The following is a 20,820-nucleotide window of genomic DNA, read 5'->3' on the forward strand; positions in this document are numbered from 1 at the left end:
GATTATGCATATGAGTCATATGTGACAGGCAAATATAATCAAATTATGCGAGTTAATTTAGTTTCCTTAGAAAAGTAGAGATGAACATATGCTGGCGATAGTTAATACCACTAGAATCCTCGAGATATTTCTTGCTTTTATTTATTAAGACAGCTATTCATGGAGAACTGGTTTTTAATTAGGATTAAAGCTAGCTTTCATGGGGAAGAGAGGACTAGCTATAGGGAGCAAGAATTCCGAGTGCCACTAGAGCAAGTTGAAGTTGGTGAGATCTACTGCATTTTTTAAACTCAATCAGATCCTAGTATTAATGAGGTTTTAGATGCAGATATACACCATTTGTCATGCTCGGCTTCCAGGTCCTTGATCATTGTGTTTCCCCAGGTATCATATATCTGCGTGGAACACATCCTATAAAAATATTTCAGTTCTGTGGACTAAAATTGCTTCAATGATCTCTGAATTCCTAAATGCAGAATTACAGTATCAGTCAAATCTTCATCCTATGAAATTTGTTTGTCTTAATTGTACATGGAATTTATGAACTAGAAATTTCTAGTTGGTGAACCCAAGAGTCCAAGTTCAACTTGTCTAAACCATACGGATTAATCTTTCTGTTTCATATTTTTACTAAAATGCAAAGGACACAATCATGCCATAGAACATGATTTCCTTGCATTTTCAGAGACCAATTGAACCGGTGGAATATAGAGAATTCGCACAAATTCGACGAATTTCCCCTATAACATATGCTTATCCAAATATTTGAAATGCGAAAAGATTTTTTTTGTTTCTACAGGTATTTAGCTAATTCCCCATTATCTAAAAAAAAATAGCTAATTCCCTCATGAAATTTATAGGTTCTTATAGATTGCGTAGCTAATAGAGGAAGGAAATGTACTTATCTACACCATTTTCAATATTTTTAAAAAATAATGTTCCACAAGTTTTCTACGAGTACATTCTTAGAGCTCTATTCGGTTTGGAGGAATTTCAACCATAAAAATAGGGAAAATGGAGAAATAGAAATGCTTGTACACTTCAATCCATTAGAATTTTTTAAAAGGTTGAAGTGGATGAAAATTTTCCTATAATTATTCCTCTACAACTTATAAAAAAAATTTCCTTCGGTTTTCCTATACTTACATTCCTTGGTGACATTTCTGAAAGCAGCAGACTGAGTTCCCTTTAATTAGGCACTGGATTTTACAAAACGGGCCGAATTTAGTCGAGTGAACTCGAGTACAAGCTCATTTTTTCTAGGCCCAACAGATATAACTCGCAGCCCATCTCACGGCGAGGAGCGAGCTAAACCAGCCGGCCTTTCCAGAAGCTTCTCCTTTATATAAACCCTCGCCCCGCCAAATCCCCACCGCTCCAAATTTCGAAAACCTCCTCCTCCCCTCCTCTCCCCCACCACGAGACCTCGCATCGAATCCTTCCTACCCTAGCCAAATCATCGCCGCCGGCATGAGCACCGCTCCCACCGGCGATCCGCCGGTCCGCGTCGCCGTCGCTAGCGGCGGCGGCGGCGGCGGGATGGGGTTGGGGAAGGAGCTGCGGGAGCCGCCGTCGGACGGCGTCTCCAGCCTCCGGTTCTCCAAGCACAGCGATCGCCTGCTCGTCTCCTCCTGGGACAAGGTGAGCTGGAGCAAAGCAATCACGCGCTCCGATCGGTCGGATCGGCGCCTCGCTGGTCGCGCGCGCCGCCGCTTGCTATTTGTTTGGGAAAAAAAGCAAACCCTAGCGTTTGGGTTGGTTTGATTTGATTTGATGATTTGATCCATGGGGTTTTGATGGGGGGAGCTTTGCTTTTGGTTGCGGGTGTGTTCGCCGTCCCGCAGACGGTGCGGCTCTACGACGCGGAGGCCAATGTGCCCAGGGGGGCGTTCATGCACGCGGCGTCCGTCCTGGGTTGCTGCTTTCACGACGACTCCTCGGGGTTCAGTGCCAGCGCCGACAACACCGTGCGGAGGTGATGCCGATCTCCTTCCAGTCCCGTTCGATTGGTTCTTCATTGAGCGATTCAGTTGAGATAACGGTTGTTCTTCATTGAGCGATTCAGTTGAGATAACGGTTGCACTCTTAGTTCACTATTGTTTTGTGCTGTTCTGAATGGAATTGGGGCTTTCTGTAAACTAATCCTCCATTTCGGGGACGTACACTATGATGTTAAAAATAGGATATGGGGGTAATTTTAGGGCTTGATCATAGTATGTTACGAACTTGGATCAACGATCAGTATCAAAATTGTGCTAATTCATATTTTGCTTTTCTGTTAGTTCAGATCACTCATGTAAGTTGAAGCAAAACTGATGGCTTGTGTGTTCCTGGAACTTTTTTCTTTTTTTTTGCAGGTTGGCCTTCAGTTCTGGTGGGAATTATTTCTTGGGACGCCATGATGCCGCAGTTAGTTGTGTCGAGTACTCCTACTCTACTGGTACCTGTTATCGCATTTTCATCTAGCTGAAAAGTGTCGTTGATTCACCCAACTTGAGTTTTTACTTTTTAGAGGAGTCCCTTCCGCCGACCTGGCAGTTTTTAGAGAAGTCGCTAGTTGAATTCATGATTAAATTTCTAGATGAGGCAGGTCTATCTCTTGGAATTTGTTAATTTCATCCTAAAAAGTACTAGAGCATTGGGATCAGAACATTTACTAGTTGATTTCATGTTTTAGTCCCTCCTGAGAAGGGTAATCCTATCCTAGTAAGCTGGTTAATCTGATTTCAGAATGAAATTCCTTCTTTGTTAAAGACACATAACCATCTTTTGTCACCGTGCTACAAGAGTTTTTAAATAGTTTGGCTATGTTCTTTACCATTTTAGGTTGAACAGTTTATCAAATACCCATTCCATGTAGGAGTAGTTGCTTATAATATCCATCTTCTGTAGTTATTGCTTATATTCTTTTTATGGTTGACATGATCATTCAATCATGTTGTATTCAAAGGTCATTTGAATGTGAATTCTTCAATTGTGTGGTCCCAATTCACTATCCAGAATGGTCGTCAGTAACTGTTGAATGAATATTGATTAATCTTAGCAGGATAGCTATCTAATGGGCCATGTTGTTTACTTGTTATACCTGCACATGTATCGTTGATGAATATTATAGTAAACAGTGCATGAATTTAGGCTTAAGAAATTTGCTACTGTGTGAAGTGATCCTTGCTTACTGCTACATCACTTCAATCACCACTTTGTGAAATGTTTTGGTAAATTCTATGTACCTCTTGAATCTTCCAATATAACATTCTTAATGTATGTACACACTACTTTTGAAATTTTAAGCAAGAAGCTGATGCCTGATGCCATTATACTATGATGATTTATAATGACATCAAGTTATAATTAACTAATTTTACTTCATGTTTATTTGCGTCACTGCATTGAAGTAGCCACTTGCATGAAGATATTAAGAAACCAACCATATCAAAGCTTAAAATGTCTCCTTATATATGTGGCAGTCATTTCCTGTAAAACCTTAATTCAGTTAGTGCAATCATTGCCTTACAATTTGTTGCTTCTTAATGATATCATGGAGCATTTTGTGTTTACCTCTACCATGTTTCACGCCAGGACAAGTTATCACTGGCAGCTGGGATAAGACTATAATGTGCTGGGATCCAAGAGGTGTCAATGGGACAAGTCATCATACACTTGTTGGGACACATAACCAACCTGAACGTGTGTACTCACTTTCAGTATCAGGATATAACTTGGTTGTCGCAACAGCAGGAAGGCATGTGAATGTTTATGATTTGCGCAGTATGTCTAGGCCTGAGCAACAGAGGGAGTCTCCACTAAGGTATCAAACACGGTGTGTTCAATGCTATCCGAATGGAACTGGTAAGGCACTGTTACTTGATTCGAGTATTTCTTCGAACACTTAAGATCTATATGTGCTAAATAATGCCCAAGATATGTTCACTCTTTTTTATTTGTGAGCAACATAAAACTGTGCTAGGTAAAGAATGCTTGTCTAGTTTGATATTGAAGATCCTTATTGGTCAGTTGGAAATAGACTATGAAACTCAAGTCATACTAGCTTGTAATAAATTTCTACATGGTTGCTGTTCCCCTAGCTCTTGAGTTCCATACTTGCATGTATGATTGAAATATAAGGTGCTTGAAATTCATTCGATTATATTGTTATTGTTTTCGTGTGCCTGACTTCAGCTGATATACAAGTTGCTTCAAACCATCATTTTTGTATTGGTCATTTCGGCTCTGTTGCTTCTTTACAATATACCTGATGTGTTTCCTAATATTCTGAGGTATGTGGAGGCATCTCATATGTCTGTTATTGACATATGCAATTGATGTGGAAATCATGAATGCACATCCATGTATTCTTCATTACCAGAGCATTTGACTGTTTCATCTTCCCACGCCTAATTTCTGATTACATTTGCTGATTTGCATGGCAGTGGCAATAATTATAAATTTAATAACAAGAGATATTTTTCTAGTTTTTGCAAGGGCTCTAGCCTTAAATTTTATCTTGCACGTAAAAAATGTTCCCCAATAGTGGTCCCGACTACTGAACATGAAGGCACCATTTTTCAGGACAAAAGGCACAGGATGACTCATGCAATAGATATTTTATTTCGATTTCAAATATTCATTTTCTAAAGTAGGTAATGCGAGGATATCATCTCTTGAACTAAGTGACAGCTATCTTTTATTTTTATGCCGTCTTTTAAATCTTCTTTTAGTTTCTTATTAAAATTCAGCAAAGCACCATTGAGTAAGGTTCCAAAGTTTTACTTACTAGTTTAGGCTTTGAATTCCTTGACATAACTTTGATACAGGATTTGCTTTGGGTTCTGTGGAAGGACGAGTTGCTATGGAGTTCTACGATCAATCTGAATCTGCTCCCTATAAGAAGTATGCACCTAAGCTGCTGAAGGAAAACTCTTTCCTGATAGCTATTTACTTAAGCTGATATTATTAGCTTTGCCGGAGATCATCTTTTTAATCTACATATTCTGCTGTGTTCCATTTATATACGTAGTTACATGCCTTTATTCTATCCAGGTATAGTTTCAAGTGTCATCGAGTGCCTGAGGATGGAGAGACCAAAGTCTATCCTGTCAACGCAATTTCCTTCCACCCAGTGTAATGAAATCCCCACTGATCCCTCACAAACGGTTGATTATTTTCCGTTTCTTTAATGGCCTCATCTAACATATGCAGACACGGCACATTTGCCACTGGTGGATGTGATAGATTTGTGAACCTTTGGGATGGCGCTAACAGAAGGAAACTGTTTCAAGTAATAGTCCCGCGAACTATTTTTTGAAGATCTCTAATTCTCTATTCTGTATCACAAGTTCACGACATCAGAATGCCTTAGTTCTTTTCTTTTTCATCTTTTGGTTGCAGTTTCCCAGATACCCATCCAGCATCGCTGCTCTGTCTTTCAGTAGGGATGGCCGTCTGCTTGCTGTTGCATCCAGTTATACTTACGAGGAGGGAGACATACCGTAAGACCAGAATTTGTCTAACCCAACTATTCTCTGTCAGTATTAAGTATTAACAGTTGAAACTGGTTCTCACCAGCATTATTTTGTACAATGCAGCCATCCGCCTGACGCAATCTTTATCCGTGATGTCAACGAAGTACAAGTAAAGCCCAGGCCCAAGATCACATTCACTGAACCGCCATCAGTAGCGTCCCCATCAGTTTGAGATGAAGCAATGCTAGTGAGGTGCGTGTCTTCCCCCAATTCGCCTGCTTCCTTCGTTAGTTCTGACGCTTTCCAAACTTGAGTGCTCAGCGTTAACCGTTAGGTGAAACTGTGGATTATGTTCTTGATAGTAACACTGGCCATGTGACAGACTAAGACAGTATACACTATCCTTGTGCGGTAGTATGTGCATTGCGAAAGACAGAAGACGGTATAGCTTGGGGTTATTAAATCACTAAAATTCCCAAAGGTACAAACTGCTGGTAATTCTCAACGTATAAACTCAGTTCAGTACGTAGTTCGCCTCACCCTGCCATGTCGAGTCCAAATCCCTCTTGATCGTCTTTAATAAAGGAGAAAAGGATCAGCTCATTTATGACAGATCCAACTGGATCGAGCAGCGAGATCCACAAACCTAGTATTATACTGCTAATAATATTATGGAATTCCACCAACATATGTAGACAGCAACTCGTGGGGATTATTCTCCACGGAGACGATTAGGGAGGCACCGTGCGGATCTGCTCCCCTATCGAGCGCACTTAAAGCGTTCGTGAGCGAGCATGTGGGAAGAAGCTAGCAATCAAGGCACAGCTAATGTTGCTTCCAATTGAAAATTAATGCCCTGAGTAAAGTATTAGCTTTTGATTCTGCGAAATACTAATACCCCACGTCGAGAGTGAGTGGCACAGCTGCAGGCTGCAGTTAGTTACAGCAGCAGTTGTATATATATGCCTTTGTCGATCTGCCTTTGTGTTTTAGATTCTGGTACCCGTGTGGTTATTAAAGCGCGAAGCGAGATCATCACTGATCTAAGTGATCAGCTATGGCTATACTGCCATACTGGGGCGCAACTAAGTGTGCTAATGATTGAGCCATGCCGCCAAATTGTGCTACAAAGTATAATTGAGCACGCCGCTGCACGGGCACGCGGTACCAACCGTCCGTTGTGCACACGTTGGCTCACGTTTTGTCCCAAATTAATGCTAGTGTTAGTGTTTCTGTAGTCTCAGGAGCAGAATTAATGAGTTTGTACTTTGTACTAGTCCTTATTCTACCAAACCAAGGATTTGACCTTTTATATGACGTACGTATTGCATACTGACGACGGAATGCTCTTGCTTCCAAGCCGAAATAGCTGTGGATTTGTTAGTGTTTAATTCTTGGACAGAAAAAGATGATTTGAACGTCATATATTGTGGATTAGAACTTTCCTGCGTGAACATTTTAATAAAGGTTCTTCAAACCGTCCATTTTAATGTTGCCAGAAAACAACAGTTCAGAGTTCAGATATGTATCAACTGGTTAAATCATTGTTGTTCATGGGGCGGCCTGTGATCACCGTATACGTGTGGAGCTCTCTCCCCTGCGAAGGCTCTCGTGGCAGGTTAGGTGTCTCGCCCGTGCGGCACACCTGGGGCGACCACGCCCAATAACGTGCCTGCTCCCCCGGCGTGCCCAGTAGCTAGCGGCACGCCGTTGTCGCTGTCCTGGCAGTTGATCGATCGCCGGTTGGTCGAGCCCTGGGCCGTCGGTGCACCCAGCGTCCGCCGCGTGGCAAGTGCCTGTGAGTACTGGCCAGTGTCTTGCTGCTCGAGTACTGAAGCGTGTTCAGTTCCCATTGGTAGCCTGGGGACCAAGTAGCAAGGAATCAGGAGTCTCAGGACTGCAAGGTGCTAGTAGCAGATGGATCTGGTCTGGTGCCATGTACACGGCACACGTGCATACGCTTTGCAAGGATTCGCAACGAGAATTTTGCGGTGGTGCCGTGGAGCTATACGTGACAAATGTGGGGCCAGCTTCCTTTTCTGCGCCGGGCATATGCTAGCTTGAGTGTGAAAAATATTACTACTCCCTCCTTTCCTTGTTATATGATGTTGGACGTCAAACAAATAAAATTCAGATAAAGAATACATCACTAAACAGATTTTAGAAGAGAAAATTACACGAACAATGGTCAGGGATCAAGTCGTTCTCAAGCTCGGGATGAGGTGAATGGAGAGAAAGTGTAACTTACCCATGACAGCAACGGTAAGGAGTAAGGACAACTATCTTCTTATATTAATAACGAGCTCTTCCGCTCCTTCGATGCTAGTGACACATAAACTTTGGTATAGAGTATCTATGAATCAGGGTTTTGGGACTAGGAGATAATGGAGAGGGGACATGAGGATATCTTATGAGACAATGGAATGGGTGGACTGCGTGATGAGACATAAGCGTTGGTGCTGGAGTTGTGAGGATAGTGAAGGGTGCTAGGGTTGTGAAAGTCAGAGTGGTCAGATGGCGGGTTGGTGGTGGCGTCTCTAGTGGCTTACTCCCTCCGTCCCAAAAAAAAAAGAAAAACCCTGGTTTCTGTGTCCAACGTTTGACCGTCCGTCTTATTTGAAAAAATTATGAAAAAAAATTAAAAAGACAAGTCACGTATAAAATATTAATCATGTTTTATCATCTAACAACAATAAAAATATGAATTATAAAAAAATTTCATATAAGACGGATAGTCAAAGTTGGACACGGAAACCTAGAGTTTGTTTTTTTTAGATGGAGGGAGTACATCGTTGGACATAGAAAAGATGATGGGAACGGGACATCTCAATGTTACCTGGTTTAGGGAGGAAAGGACGATGGTCCGGTGAGCCTTGCCAGCATCATTGGTAACTTTTGTGCTGATGAGGATGAGGTAGGGTAGGGAGGAGCACCGTGACGGTATGAGTGAGCTTTGTATGGGGATTAGGGGAAATATACGGTCGAGGAGTATTGCATTGGCACTTATTTTGATACGATTTCAGCCTTTCAGGTGTCTAAAATTCATGTGATTTTTGAAGAAAAGAAATGTGTGAAGTAATGCATTGATTGATAAATAGCTAAAAAAAATCGGTTATTTGATCCACCATGGATAACCTAGATAGAACATCCGTTGCTATTGTGCTTTACTGCAGTATATACGACCACCGCTTCATCCCAATGACTCGATTTGTTCATCCCTGTATTAGGCTGTATTCCATCGGAAGCAAGCCATCACATCCCAATCGACCGTCTCAGATCCTACAACCCGGAACCCCGCAAACCACCAACCATTGTATCATTTCAATGGGCCAATGGGCCAGCCTATACTTGGTCTAATAAACAACAGGGAAAAGATTTAGTGCTCCAAAGACTAGACGGATGCCTTGCCAATGTGGAATGGTGTATGAATTTTCTTAACACAACGGTGTACCACCTTCCCATGCTTTACAGTGATCATGCCCCCATAATTGCTATCCTTAATCCAAAAAACAGGGGACCTAGGAGATCATTCAAATTTGAAAATTGGTGGTTGCTTGAATCTGATTTTAATCAAGAAGCTAAAGCAGCTTGGCAGAAAACAGAAAGATATCATTTTCAAAGGAGAACAACTCTTTTAGCAAGATCTTTAACTTCCTGGAGTAAGAAAAAGAAACCTCTTCAGCAGCAACTAGATCAAATTGAAAATGATCTCCTAAAAATTCAGGGTTCTCCAAACAGAGATCTATACCAAATAGAAGAGCAAAGACTTGAGCAGCAACATGATAGTACCATGCAGAAGTTGGCAGATTACTACAAGCAGAGAAGTAAGAAGCATTGGGTTCAACAAGGAGATAGGAGTACTTCCTTCTTCCATCAGGCTGCTCAGAAAAGGAGAAAGAATAGAATCTCAACCATTATCCAAAATAATAGTATCACAAATGATCCAGATGAGATTGCTACAGCTTTCATTTCTTATTTCTCTAATCTGTTTCAGAGCACCAATGAAAATGAAGCCTCCTCTTCCCATGGTACTAATGATCAATCAGAGATCTTTCTGCCTACTGATCCTCCCAATGAAGATGAAATTCTTCAAATCTTAAAGCAAATGAAAAGAGATGCTTCTCCTGGACCAGATGGACTCAATGTGGCTTTCTATAGAGCAGCATGGCAATGGATAAAGAAGATGTTACCAAAATGGTGGCACAATTTTATGAGACATGTAAGTTTCAAACAGGTATGAATTCAACAAATATTGTTCTAATTCCAAAGCACTCTAATCCCAGTACTCCTGCTGATTATAGACCCATAAGTTTATGTAATGTGTCTTATAAAATCATCGCTAAATCTTTAGCTAATTACATCCAAGACAAGTTACCTGATTTGATTGCAGATACGCAGCAAGCCTTTGTTAAAGGAAGACGTATATCCAATAATATTGTGATGCTCAAGAAATTGCCCACTCCTTTAATCTTACTTCGTATGATCAAAAGGCTTTTCTTTTAAAGATTGATCTTTCTAAAGCCTTTGACAGAATAGAATGAAGTTTCATAGTGGATGCTCTTCGTCGTAAAGGGTTTCATGGTAATTTCATTCGTCTTGTCCTTTCTTGTATTAACTCCGCTAACTTTTCAGTGATCATAAATGGCCAATCGTACGGGTACTTTTCAGCGCAGAGAGGAATACGACAAGGTTGTCCTTTATCTCCTTATCTTTTTGTTCTTGCTATAAATGAATTATCTGATCAGCTGACAGAAGCCATTCAGAGGGAGTACATTTCAGGAATAAAACTTGGGCCAAATGGACCTCCTATCCATTCTCTTATGTATGTAGATGATCTCATAATAACAGGACATGCTCAAGTGGAAGAGGCTCAAAAGATCTCAGACATCATCAGAGATTTCTGCAATAAATCTGGACAAACCCCGAATTGGAGTAAATCCTCAATTCTATTCAGTAACAAAACTCCAGAGAAAGCAAGACAAGATATCCTTCATATTTTTCCTGTCTCTCTTATTAATCATTCCACTAAACATTTGGGGCATCCTATTCTTCTTGGCTCAAAAAATAGGAAAGCTGCTTATCACTTTATTGTTGATAAATTCAAAAGTAAGCTCACTGTTTATAAAGCTAACAGCCTTTCTCATGCAGGGAGATTAGCTCTTATCAAGTCGGTTTTTGCTTCTATTCTAATTTACTACATGTCCACTATGTTGTTCTCTAAGAAATTAATCTCTAAGCTAACTGCCATTATAAGAAAATTTTGGTGGACAGGAATCCAAGCTGATGGAGGAAGAAAAGGGATGGCCTTGAAATCATGGGATGACATATGCAAGCCAATTGCTGAAGGAGGACTTGGCATTAGAGATTTGATGGCGGTTAACAAAAGCATTCTTGTTCAAACTACCTGGAGATTACTGATAAACCCAAATGATTTTCTTTCATGTATTTTAAGAGCCAAATATTTTCCAAACACTTCTTTCTGGAAGGCAGGGAAAAATATGCCAAAATCTGCCTTTTGGTCTTCCATCTTGCAGGTAAGAGAAATTCTTGAAGAAGCTTCTATATGGCAAATCTCCCAAGGTAACGTTTCTATTTGGAATCAGCCCTGGTGTTCTATTTGGAAAAACATTCATGATCACATAAATTTGGATAATCTTCCTTCTCAGATGCCTAATTTTGTCTCTGACCTTTGGGATGAAAGGAAAAATTGGGACATTCAGAAAATTACTCATTTATTCGACAATATAGCTATCCAATCCATTATGCAGGTTCAGATAATATATGGAGAAGGAGAAGACAAACTGTGCTGGAAATACACTTCTTCAGGAGATTGCAACATAAAAAGTGCATACAAGAAGATATACAATGATATGCACCCGGTACAAAATCAGGCCAACAACTTGGTGAAAAACCTCCTTAAGCTAATCTGGAAGAACAACATTATTCCTCCCAGGGTTAAAACTTTTGGATGGCGACTTCTAAGACAAGCTCTTCCTACAGCGGCAAGAATTAATCACAGAATCAAGGATATTAGCCCAAACTGCTTTCGATGTGGCCAAAAAGAGGATGAAATGCATTTGTTTTTTCATTGCAACTTTTCTCGTTTATGTTGGTTTATCTCTGTCTTTAACATTCGAGTAGATGGTCTTTCCTCTTTAAACTCCATTCAGGACATTATTGCTTATCTTCTGGCTAATGGAGCAAATTTGCACAACTTGTTAGTTTTGCTTTGGCAGATTTGGAAAGCAAGAAACGAGGAAAGCTTCAAAACCAGGAAGTGGGAGCCACAGCAAGTCTGTAATGCAGCAGCTGCTTTGGTGAAAACATACGAAAATATACAGTCTTTGGAGGAGCAGACTCATGGAGACTCTCAAGAAACTGAAGAAATCTCTCAACACAAAAGAACATACACTTCAAACATTTTTGCAGGTACGAGATGCTATGTGGATGCGTCGTGGAAAGAGGGCAAGACAGGGATTGGAATTTTTATACATAACTCTGAAAACCATAATACCATTGTTATAAAGGCAACAAGCTTGATGTCAGGATCTCCTCTGTTAGCTGAAATGAACGCCCTCATGTTAGCAATTTAGATTTGTCACCAATTGCAGATTCAAAGTCCAGTCTTTCTTTCTGATAACATCATGGTGGTGGATGCAATCCAAAAAGAAGACTACATGACAGATCCAGGACATTGGTCTTTAAGACCTGCTTTGTCAAGAATTCATAATATTTTGCAGGGAAGAAACATCAAGATTCAATGGATCCCCAGAGAAATGAACAAGATGGCGGACAATTTGGCAAAATCTGCTAGGGAGCTTTCTAGTCTATCTCAAATGGCTTTTGATTGTTCAAACATTTCTCATATATGTCACAATTCTGGTTGTCCTACCAGGAGAGGACTTCTTGTTACTCCCAAGGAGGATGTAACTATAGCTCATGCTCTATGCTTCTAAACTCTTTTCTTTTAAATAAAGTGGGCATGAGTTCTCAAAAAAATTGTATCATTTCACAGACCTGGATGACACGTTGGACTTCGCCTCGCCCTCCGACTCGGAGTCGTGCTGCTGCTGTGGGTCCCACCCACCCTTCCCGCGCGCCCCGCCGCCGGCCGCCACTCCGCATCCCCGCACCAGTCACTCCACCGCGCCCCGCGCCCCCCTATATATATGGCCACCCGAACCCACGCCTCTCTCCACCTCGCCCACGCACACCACCACCACTCTCCCCCTGCTACTTGTCCACCCCAATCTCATCGCTCTTAGTCAACTCCGCCGAGAGAGACCGATCGTTCTCGTTCAGCTCTGCTCTGCCCATGGCGCTCGACGGGAAGCCACCGGTGCCGCCGCCGTCCACGCCGCCGATGGACTCGTGGGCCTGCGGGGGCCGCCGCTCCAAGCGCCGCGGCGGCGGCGGCGGAAGCAGCGGGAGCAGTGGCAGCTCCGGTGGCGGCGAGTCCGAGGAGGAGTACCTCGCGGCCTGCCTCTTGATGCTCGCGCGTGGCGTCCGCGACGAGGCCGAGGTCGTCGGCGTCGCGGCGGCGGCGAAGCCGAGCCAGCATGGGTACGGGTGCTCGGTGTGCGGCAAGGTGTACGGGTCCTACCAGGCGCTGGGCGGGCACAAGACGAGCCACCGCAAGCCGCCGTCGCCGGCGGCCGAACCGGCGGCCGGCGAGGAGCCGTCCTCCGGCGGGATGATCACCGGCGAGGCGAAGGTGCACCGGTGCTCCATCTGCCTCCGCACGTTCCCGTCCGGGCAGGCGCTGGGCGGGCACAAGCGGCTGCACTATGAGGGCGGCGCCGTCGGAGACGCCGTCAAGGAGAAGAACTCCCTGAAGACCAAGGCGGCGGCGGCGGCGGCGGTGGCGACAGCGGTGCTGAAGGACTTCGACCTGAACCTGCCGGCCGCGGCGACGACGCCGGGGGACGAGGCCGAGAGCTCACCACCGGAGGCCAAGAGAGCACGTCTGCTACTTCTCGTCTAACCCGCGGCGGTGGCGGCGGCGGCGGCGGCTTGTGGTTTTGATGGTTTAGGTGCTTAGCCGTTCCGGTTTAGGTTTCAGATTGATACCGGGTTGTTAATTCGATTGATTGATTTATTTTAGTTCACTTCTAGTTGGGCGATGGAGACGGATGGCATGATAAACATGCCGTGTTTAGATGGTTTACTGCAATTCTAGGGAGCTAGAAATTGTCCTGGGCTCCAGTTTTTTAATTTTTACCATGTATACCAGTACATAATTTGGGACTTAAATCAATTCGATTATGAAACCGAAGGCTAGGACTGATACCAGTGACGACAAGTTTGCTACCAATCCGCCTCTCTATCGCTCTTGCTGCTTGTTTGGGAATAGGAAACCCTAGTTATTTCTTCTGGTTCATGTACGCGTCGTCAGCGACGACGCCGCCTGTGAAGGTGACGGCGGTCTCCTTGTCCATTCCGTCCCGTTCGACTTCGATTGGTTTTTGGATGAGCGATTCAATTGGGGCAAGACTACTGCAAGTGTAATCAAGTATTATTTGCGACTTTGCGTTGCTCTGAATAGAATTGGGTTCTCTGAAAATTCTCTTCTCCATTCTGGAGACGCACATTTATAATGAGAAAAGTTGGATATGAATATAGTTTCAGGACATTTGTGAGTTATAAAACCAGCGAGCACCATTGAAAATTCGGAGTTGTGCTAATTCATATTTCTCTTTTCTGTTAGGTCTGATCAGTAACAAAAATCGAAGTGAAACTGATGCTTATGTGTTCCTGAAACTGTGTTTTTTCAGGTTGGCCAGCAGTTCTGGTGGAAATAATATAATGGGGCCCCATGATTCCCCAGCTCGCTGTGTCGAATACTCCTACAGTCCTACATGCAGGTAGGTACTCGTTATTGCGTTTTCGTGTGGCTAGAAAGTGTTGTTTGACTTTGTAAAATTCATTTTTTTTAGAAGTCGCTAGTTGGAATTCATGATATAGTTTCTAGATGGGGTAGGTCTTCTAAACCCTGCCAATAAAAAATGTCTTATCTTCTGAAATTTGTCAATTCGACCTCATAATGTGCTAGCTGAGTTCAGGTTTTACTGGTAAGGAGGATAATCCTATCTAGTATCTTAGAAGGAACTTCCTTCTTGGTTTAAGAGAAACTTTTATCACAGTGCTACAACAGATTAAATTGTTTACTTGTGGTTTTTATCCATTTTAGGCCGAACATTTATCCTTCTGTAGTTACTGTTTATATTTCTGTATAGTCGATCTGATCATGGAATATATTTCACGTTGTGTTATGCGATCATTTGAAAGTAAAGTATTCGCTCTGGGTCCTTCGGAACGACGAGTTGCTATGATTAATTTGAATATGTTCTCTGACTAAGTATGCACTTAAGCTGCAAAAGGAAAACTTTCATGAATAGCTATTTACTGAAGATGAGACATTACTAGCATTGCCACGTGATCATATTTTTATTCTACATAGTCTGCATGCTCATAGGTGGTTGCCATTGATTATCTGGGAATGCAAGGAACATCGTTTATGTTGTCAAATACAATTTCATCCCACTCAATGCAAAGAAATTCCCTTGATCTCTCTCCAATTGTTTCGATTACTTTGTTTTCTTTAATGGCCTCAAATATCCCACATTTGCAGATACGGCACATTTGCAACTGGTGGATGTGACAGTTTTATGGCCTTTGGGACGGCGCTAACAAAAGGTAAATTGTCTTCCGTGATATATTTGTTGAAGAACTATGTATGACAACTTCAGCGTACATTATTTTTTTTCTTCTTTTAATTGAAGTGCCCCAGCCCTCAAATACCCATGTAACATCACTTCTTGTCTTTCAGCAAGGATGGCCATCTGCTTCGCTGTCGCATCCAGGTGCACGTTCGATAAGCCGTAAGGGAGACATACCTTAAGACCAGAATTTGGCTGGGACAAGTATTCCTTTTCAGTAGGGATGGCAATTTTACCTACGGATTCGGGTATCCGTGGGTACCCGATCCGATGGGAATGGGTATGGGGTTAATTTTTTTGCCCGTAGGTACGCCTGGCCGTAACCTGAAAATCTAATGGGTAATAGCCGGGTTTTATATTTTACTCGTGGGTAATCCATACCCGACCCGAAATTAATGTAGAGGTTGATTTTGGTCTATCTCTCATACCTATTTTCCTTTGATCTATTAAAATCTTGAACTTTGATGAAATTATGCTAGCTTGTTTATAATTTGTATTGCTCTTTTAAACCATTGGTGATAATTTTACGATTTACTGATTTTATTGCTCTTTATTTAGTTACCTTTCTATTGAGATATTAATCATATGAAACCCACTGGGTATCCACCAGGTATACCATACCCAACAGGTATGGGCATGGGTATGAATTTCTACCCGCCAATCCTATCGGGTATCAATCGGGCGGGCAAAAGCGGGTCAGGTACGGACTTGCTCTACCCGCACCCAACCCGACCGGACCCATTGCCATCCCTACTTTTTAGGGTACTAATCTGTATTCTCATTTCTCACATCATTTGCACCCTGCAGGCATATAAGCCTGACGCAATCTTTATCTGTAATGTTAACTAAATGGAAGTAAACCAGAGGACGAAAACATTAGCGGATCCCTATCAGCCTGAGATGTCAGTGAGGTGCGTTTCTTCCCCTCAATTTGCCTGTTTATTGTTCGTTGGTTCTGACACTTTACGAAAGTTCTTAGCGTTATGCTCAAACTATGGATTCTATTAATTGACAGAAACACATTCAGTAGTATATCTGCATTAGAGAAGTTACAAGATGGTAGGTTGATCAATCATCTGAGGTAGTATAAACTAGCTAGTGACAATATTTCTCCACTGCACGAATGTATAAACCGAGTTCATCAATCAGCACGCAGTAATTCACCTCACCCTGTCATCCATGTTGAGTCCAAATCCCCATTATCATCTTTAACAAGTCAGAAAGAGATCATCTCATTTATGACCGATCCAACTGGATCGAGCAACGAGACCTACATCCAACTATTATACTACCGATGATAATGTTATCAAATTCCAGCAACATAAGTAGACATTACCTCGTGGGGATTATTCTCCACGGAGACGATTAGGGAGACACCGCACGTATCTGCGCCCCAAATCAAACGCACTTAAAGCGTTTTGTGAACGAGCATGTGGGGGAAGCTAGCAATAATCAAGGCACAGCTAATGCTGCTTCCCATTGAAAAATTAATGCGACTTGGTAAAGTATTAAGCATATGATTCTGCACATTTCTGCGTAATACCTCCACGTCGAGAGTGAGTGGCACAGCTGCTGCTAGCTACACAGCAAGCAGAGTAGTATATATGCCTTGATCGATCTGCCTGTGTGTGTGGTTTAGATTCTCGTACGCGTGTACTCACTCGCGCGCGGAGAGCGAGATCATCACTGAATCAGCTCGCTATCTCAGCTATACTGGGGTGCAACTAAGTGAGCTAATGATTGGGCCTTTGCCGCCACATTGTGCAAACAAGTAGTGTAAACGATCACGCTATTGCACACGTCGGTTCACGTTTCGTCCCAAGTTTAATGCCCACGGTGTTTAGTACTACCCCTTTTCAAAATATACGATGCCGTTTATTTTTCGTACAACATAAGCATAGTACCTACGAAATATCATATTTAGTATCTGTCACGCCCCGAACTAGTCCCGAGCGGAACTAGCCCGTGACGCTCCAAATTAACCTGTTAATTGATACCAGTCTCAGGAAACAGTGCTGGTATAACAGGAAGACAGAATATCACAGCAACAGAGGTCTCTTTATTATAGAGTAGGGGTACAGTCATGTTGGGCTGCGGACAGATCCCGAGCTCACAACTGCATTACAAAAGGAACGCGGAAGCCAAGACTTGGACCACACATCACAGGCGCGACTTGGGAACTAGGCCGAAACCCTAAAACTCATCGTAGCCGGCTTGCTCCTGAAGGAACTCCTCGTCAGCGGGATCCGCTTCATCTTCTTCAGCAACTGGGGGGGGGGGGAAATTATTTATATGGAGCAAGGGTGAGTACGAGAGTACTCAGCAAGCCATGGGAAATAAGTGTTTAATGCAGGCTTCAAAGAAGGGCTGCTGTTTTTGCAATTGATTTTATTTGAACTCTTTCCTGAAACAACTAAGTGAGTGCTTCTCAAACGACACGGATGAGAAAGTGCGTCTCGTCCGGTCGGAGTTTGTGCAATGTATCAATCTTTTGAATTGATCAAGATTGGCACCCGGCCAATAGCTTTCAAACGGCCACCCGGGCCTGGCTAGTCCCATCAGCCGCAGATTTTCCAAACATCAAACCCATTTCACAACAGCAAAATTTCACAAGGCAGTAGTCAAACAAAACTACGCTATGAATCACCTCACATCCGCCCATGACCGTGGGCACGGCTGTTCGGACAGCTTAATAACCTCTGCAGAGGGGGTACACTTTACCCACACGACATTACTAACCCGGATCATCCAGCCCGTGCAGAACGGCCACGACTAGAGACCTTAGGGCTTTCATGACAAGGCATTTCGAAAGCCGACACAGGTTCGCCATATGCCAACGAGAGGGGTCCCAGACCAACACCAGATTAGGTCCCAGACCATACTGTGCCAGGAAGCCCAGGGGTCCTCCCCGACACCACCCCGGCGAATCCACATGTCTCTTGGCATCAAGGCTCCCCCGATCGGCTAATTACTCAGCCAGGGGTGTCCCATTCCACCCATGTGGTCGTACTTGTCTTATGTTCGGATGAAATTCCAAGGAAACGGTCCTTAAGTGCAAGAGCGGGAAACCGTACTCCCGGTACGTTCCCCGGTCCGCGGTTTTGGAAATTCATTTAGTTCGCAAGCACCGACCCAGGTGTCGGGTTTTCCAAGTCTTTTGTAAAAACCCAAGTTTTACCCAAGAACTTACTCAGATTTTAAGTTTGAAGGCGACCGTCGATACTCGCACAGAGCGCACGAATATCGGGGTGCAACTAGGTGGTTACAAGGGAACATGGTATAACAATTAACAGTGGAAGGATCAGATGCAACAAGTTGGGTAGGCCCACCGGTCTGCCTTGCAGACGGGGCAAACAGATCAAGTGCAATCCTATCAATGCATAATATTTTGCAAGCAAATTAATTAAGTTCAAATATAGGCTCAAGATGTTCAAAGGTGGCTTGCCTTGCTCGAGATCTGGAGCTTGATCCTCGAAATCCTCGCACTGCGGATCTTCGGGCTCCGACACTACACGCGAAACGGGGCAACTCAACAAACGGCGAAAATAAAGCCCTATTATTGACCTCTAAGTGTGCCATTAGATAGATCTCGAGATTTGAGGAATTTTGGAAGTTGAACGGAGTCAACGGACTTACGGTTGGGAAGATATTGAATTTCTAAGATTATTGGATTTTTGTCTAAAGGAAAAGGATTTATTTAAACCCTTTTTGAAAAAGAAAAGAAAAGAAAAGAAAGAGGGAGGGAAATTAGACTTCCCTCGGGCGGCTAGGGCGCGGCCCGAGAGAAAGGGGCGGCTCGGCCGAGCTTAATGGGCCGGCCGGCCCAAGAAGGCGGCCCATGGCGCGTGCGAGCGGGGAGGGGAGAGAAAGAGCCGGTGGGCCGGGTCCATTCCGCGTGGTCCCGAGTGGGACCCGCTTGTCGGCGGCTCGGCTCACCGTGAGCGAGGTGTACGCGGGCGTGCTAGGGTTTGGGGAGGGGGGCGCGGCGCATGCGCGCGGTTCGCGGAGGACGCGGTGCGACGGGCCCACGCGCAGCCTCACGGCTCGCGGTGGACCGCGCGCACGGGGAGAGAAACGGAGGGGGCGGCTGGCCGGGTCAGCCGATCCGGTCGTGGCCGAGGTGGCGCCGACGTGGCGCCTACGTGGCTGCCACGCGGGCCGGCGGGAGGTAGACGACGACGTCGGCCGAAACGGACGGCGGGCGGCGGCGGCGAGCGGCGGAGCGAACCACGGCGATACAGGCGAAAGCGAGCACACCGGGAGGTTGCACGGGACGAGAGGAGACGAGCCAACGGCTCGGATTCGCCGGGGGATGCTCGACGGCGGCGGATTGCGGCAGCGGCAACCGGCGGCAGGAGAAGGGGGAAACGGCGATGAGGTCACGAGGGGTCGATTCCCGGCGGTGAGAGCATCTACGCGGCTACGGGAATCCGTTGCTAGCGACGGATTGGGCGGAGCTATGCCGAGCGGGGCCGGCGACGAGCGGCGCTTCCGAGCTCGGGCGGCGACGGCGACGAGCACACGGCGGGCAGCGGCAACGGTCGGGGCGGCGCCAGCTAGCTACGGGAAGGCTACTCGTGCTACTACCCGAGTCTAAGGGGAGGAGATGGAACGAGGAGGGAGAACGGAGGGCGACACTACCGTGCGGGGAAGGGCGCGGTGACGAGAGGCCGACGGCACGGGAGCGATCTCTCCGGCCTCGGGCCGGGGAAGAGGAAGGAGAGGGTGCGCCCGGAGTCCCCTTCCGTGTCCTCGCTCGTGCCGGCTCCTCCGACACGCGCGACGGCGAACGGCGACGGCGAACAGAGCACGGGAGGCGGCGACAATGGAGTGGAGACGATGGGACAAAACGAGAAGAGAAAGGGAGGGAGGGCACCTGGGCTTTAAAGGGCGGCAATGACGGTTTGGAAACCGACCTTGGGCGGTCAAGGCGCGAGCTGGCGCTCGGCGCTCGTAGCCAAAACGGCGACAGAGGGGGGGGAGGATGACGTCGGCGATGGGAGGAAAAGGGAGAAAGGAAGAGGGAAAGGAGGCTTGCCTCCTTGCCATTTCGGGAAAAGGAGGAGGGAGAGAGGGCGACGCGGCAGAGAGGGCGGAGGGCTCTGCCTCCGGCCCTTGGAGGCTAGCGCGCGGAGTGGCGGGGCCGGGTTGTGACGACGGCGATGACGGCGGACCGGCTTGGAGCGGAGCGGCGACACGGGCGGCAGGCGCGGGCAGAGCCTGATGGCGGCGGCGACCAGGCGGTCGGCCACCACGGCGCGCGCGCGCGGGAAGCCACGGCTATTTGGGCGGCGTCGGCGGGAACGGCAGCGGGAGCAGGAGGGAGGGCTCGGCGCGGCTCGCGCGCTCGCGCGAGCAGCGCTCGGGCAGAGCGGGGGAGAGGGAGAGAGAGAGAGAGAGAGAGAGAGAGAGAGAGCGAGCCGGGAGGGAGGGGGAGATGGGCCGAGGGGGATTCGGCCCATCGAACCCTAGGGAGGCAAAATAGACTTTTGTGGAGGGATTTGATTTGGGAAGGATTTGGATTCGGGATTGAACTCGACGATGGATCGGGGATTTGAGACCTGAGATGGCACGGGCACTAGACAACAAGCAAAGAAACGGATTTCGCAAATAGGATTTTTAAGAGCTAGTTTTCCCGC

The 20,820-nt window shown here is 45.3% G+C and overlaps 2 protein-coding genes and 1 pseudogene across 2 annotated transcripts; all 3 read left to right on the top strand.

Moving 5' to 3' along the window:
- Positions 1-1,470: 1,470 nt before the first annotated feature.
- On the top strand, positions 1,471-9,855 carry LOC127780133 (mitotic checkpoint protein BUB3.2-like). The gene is made up of 10 exons (XM_052307094.1): positions 1,471-1,641; positions 1,845-1,975; positions 2,358-2,440; positions 3,580-3,849; positions 4,815-4,890; positions 5,041-5,121; positions 5,200-5,278; positions 5,389-5,489; positions 5,586-5,714; positions 8,690-9,855. Exons 1-9 carry the CDS (start codon positions 1,471-1,473, stop codon positions 5,692-5,694), a joined length of 1,101 nt encoding a protein of 366 aa, XP_052163054.1. The 3' UTR covers positions 5,695-5,714; positions 8,690-9,855.
- A 1,133-nt stretch (positions 9,856-10,988) lies between these two features.
- LOC127780901 (uncharacterized) lies at positions 10,989-12,455 on the top strand (annotated as a pseudogene).
- Positions 12,456-12,777: 322 nt separating this feature from the next.
- On the top strand, positions 12,778-13,742 carry LOC127780753 (zinc finger protein 1-like). Its single transcript, XM_052307703.1, has one exon. The coding sequence runs from the start codon at positions 12,778-12,780 to the stop codon at positions 13,444-13,446; it is 669 nt and encodes a 222-aa protein (XP_052163663.1). The 3' UTR covers positions 13,447-13,742.
- Positions 13,743-20,820: the final 7,078 nt, after the last annotated feature.

Source organism: Oryza glaberrima, chromosome 7 (genome assembly GCF_000147395.1).
Source record: "Oryza glaberrima chromosome 7, OglaRS2, whole genome shotgun sequence".
Taxonomy (NCBI): Eukaryota; Viridiplantae; Streptophyta; class Magnoliopsida; order Poales; family Poaceae; genus Oryza; species Oryza glaberrima.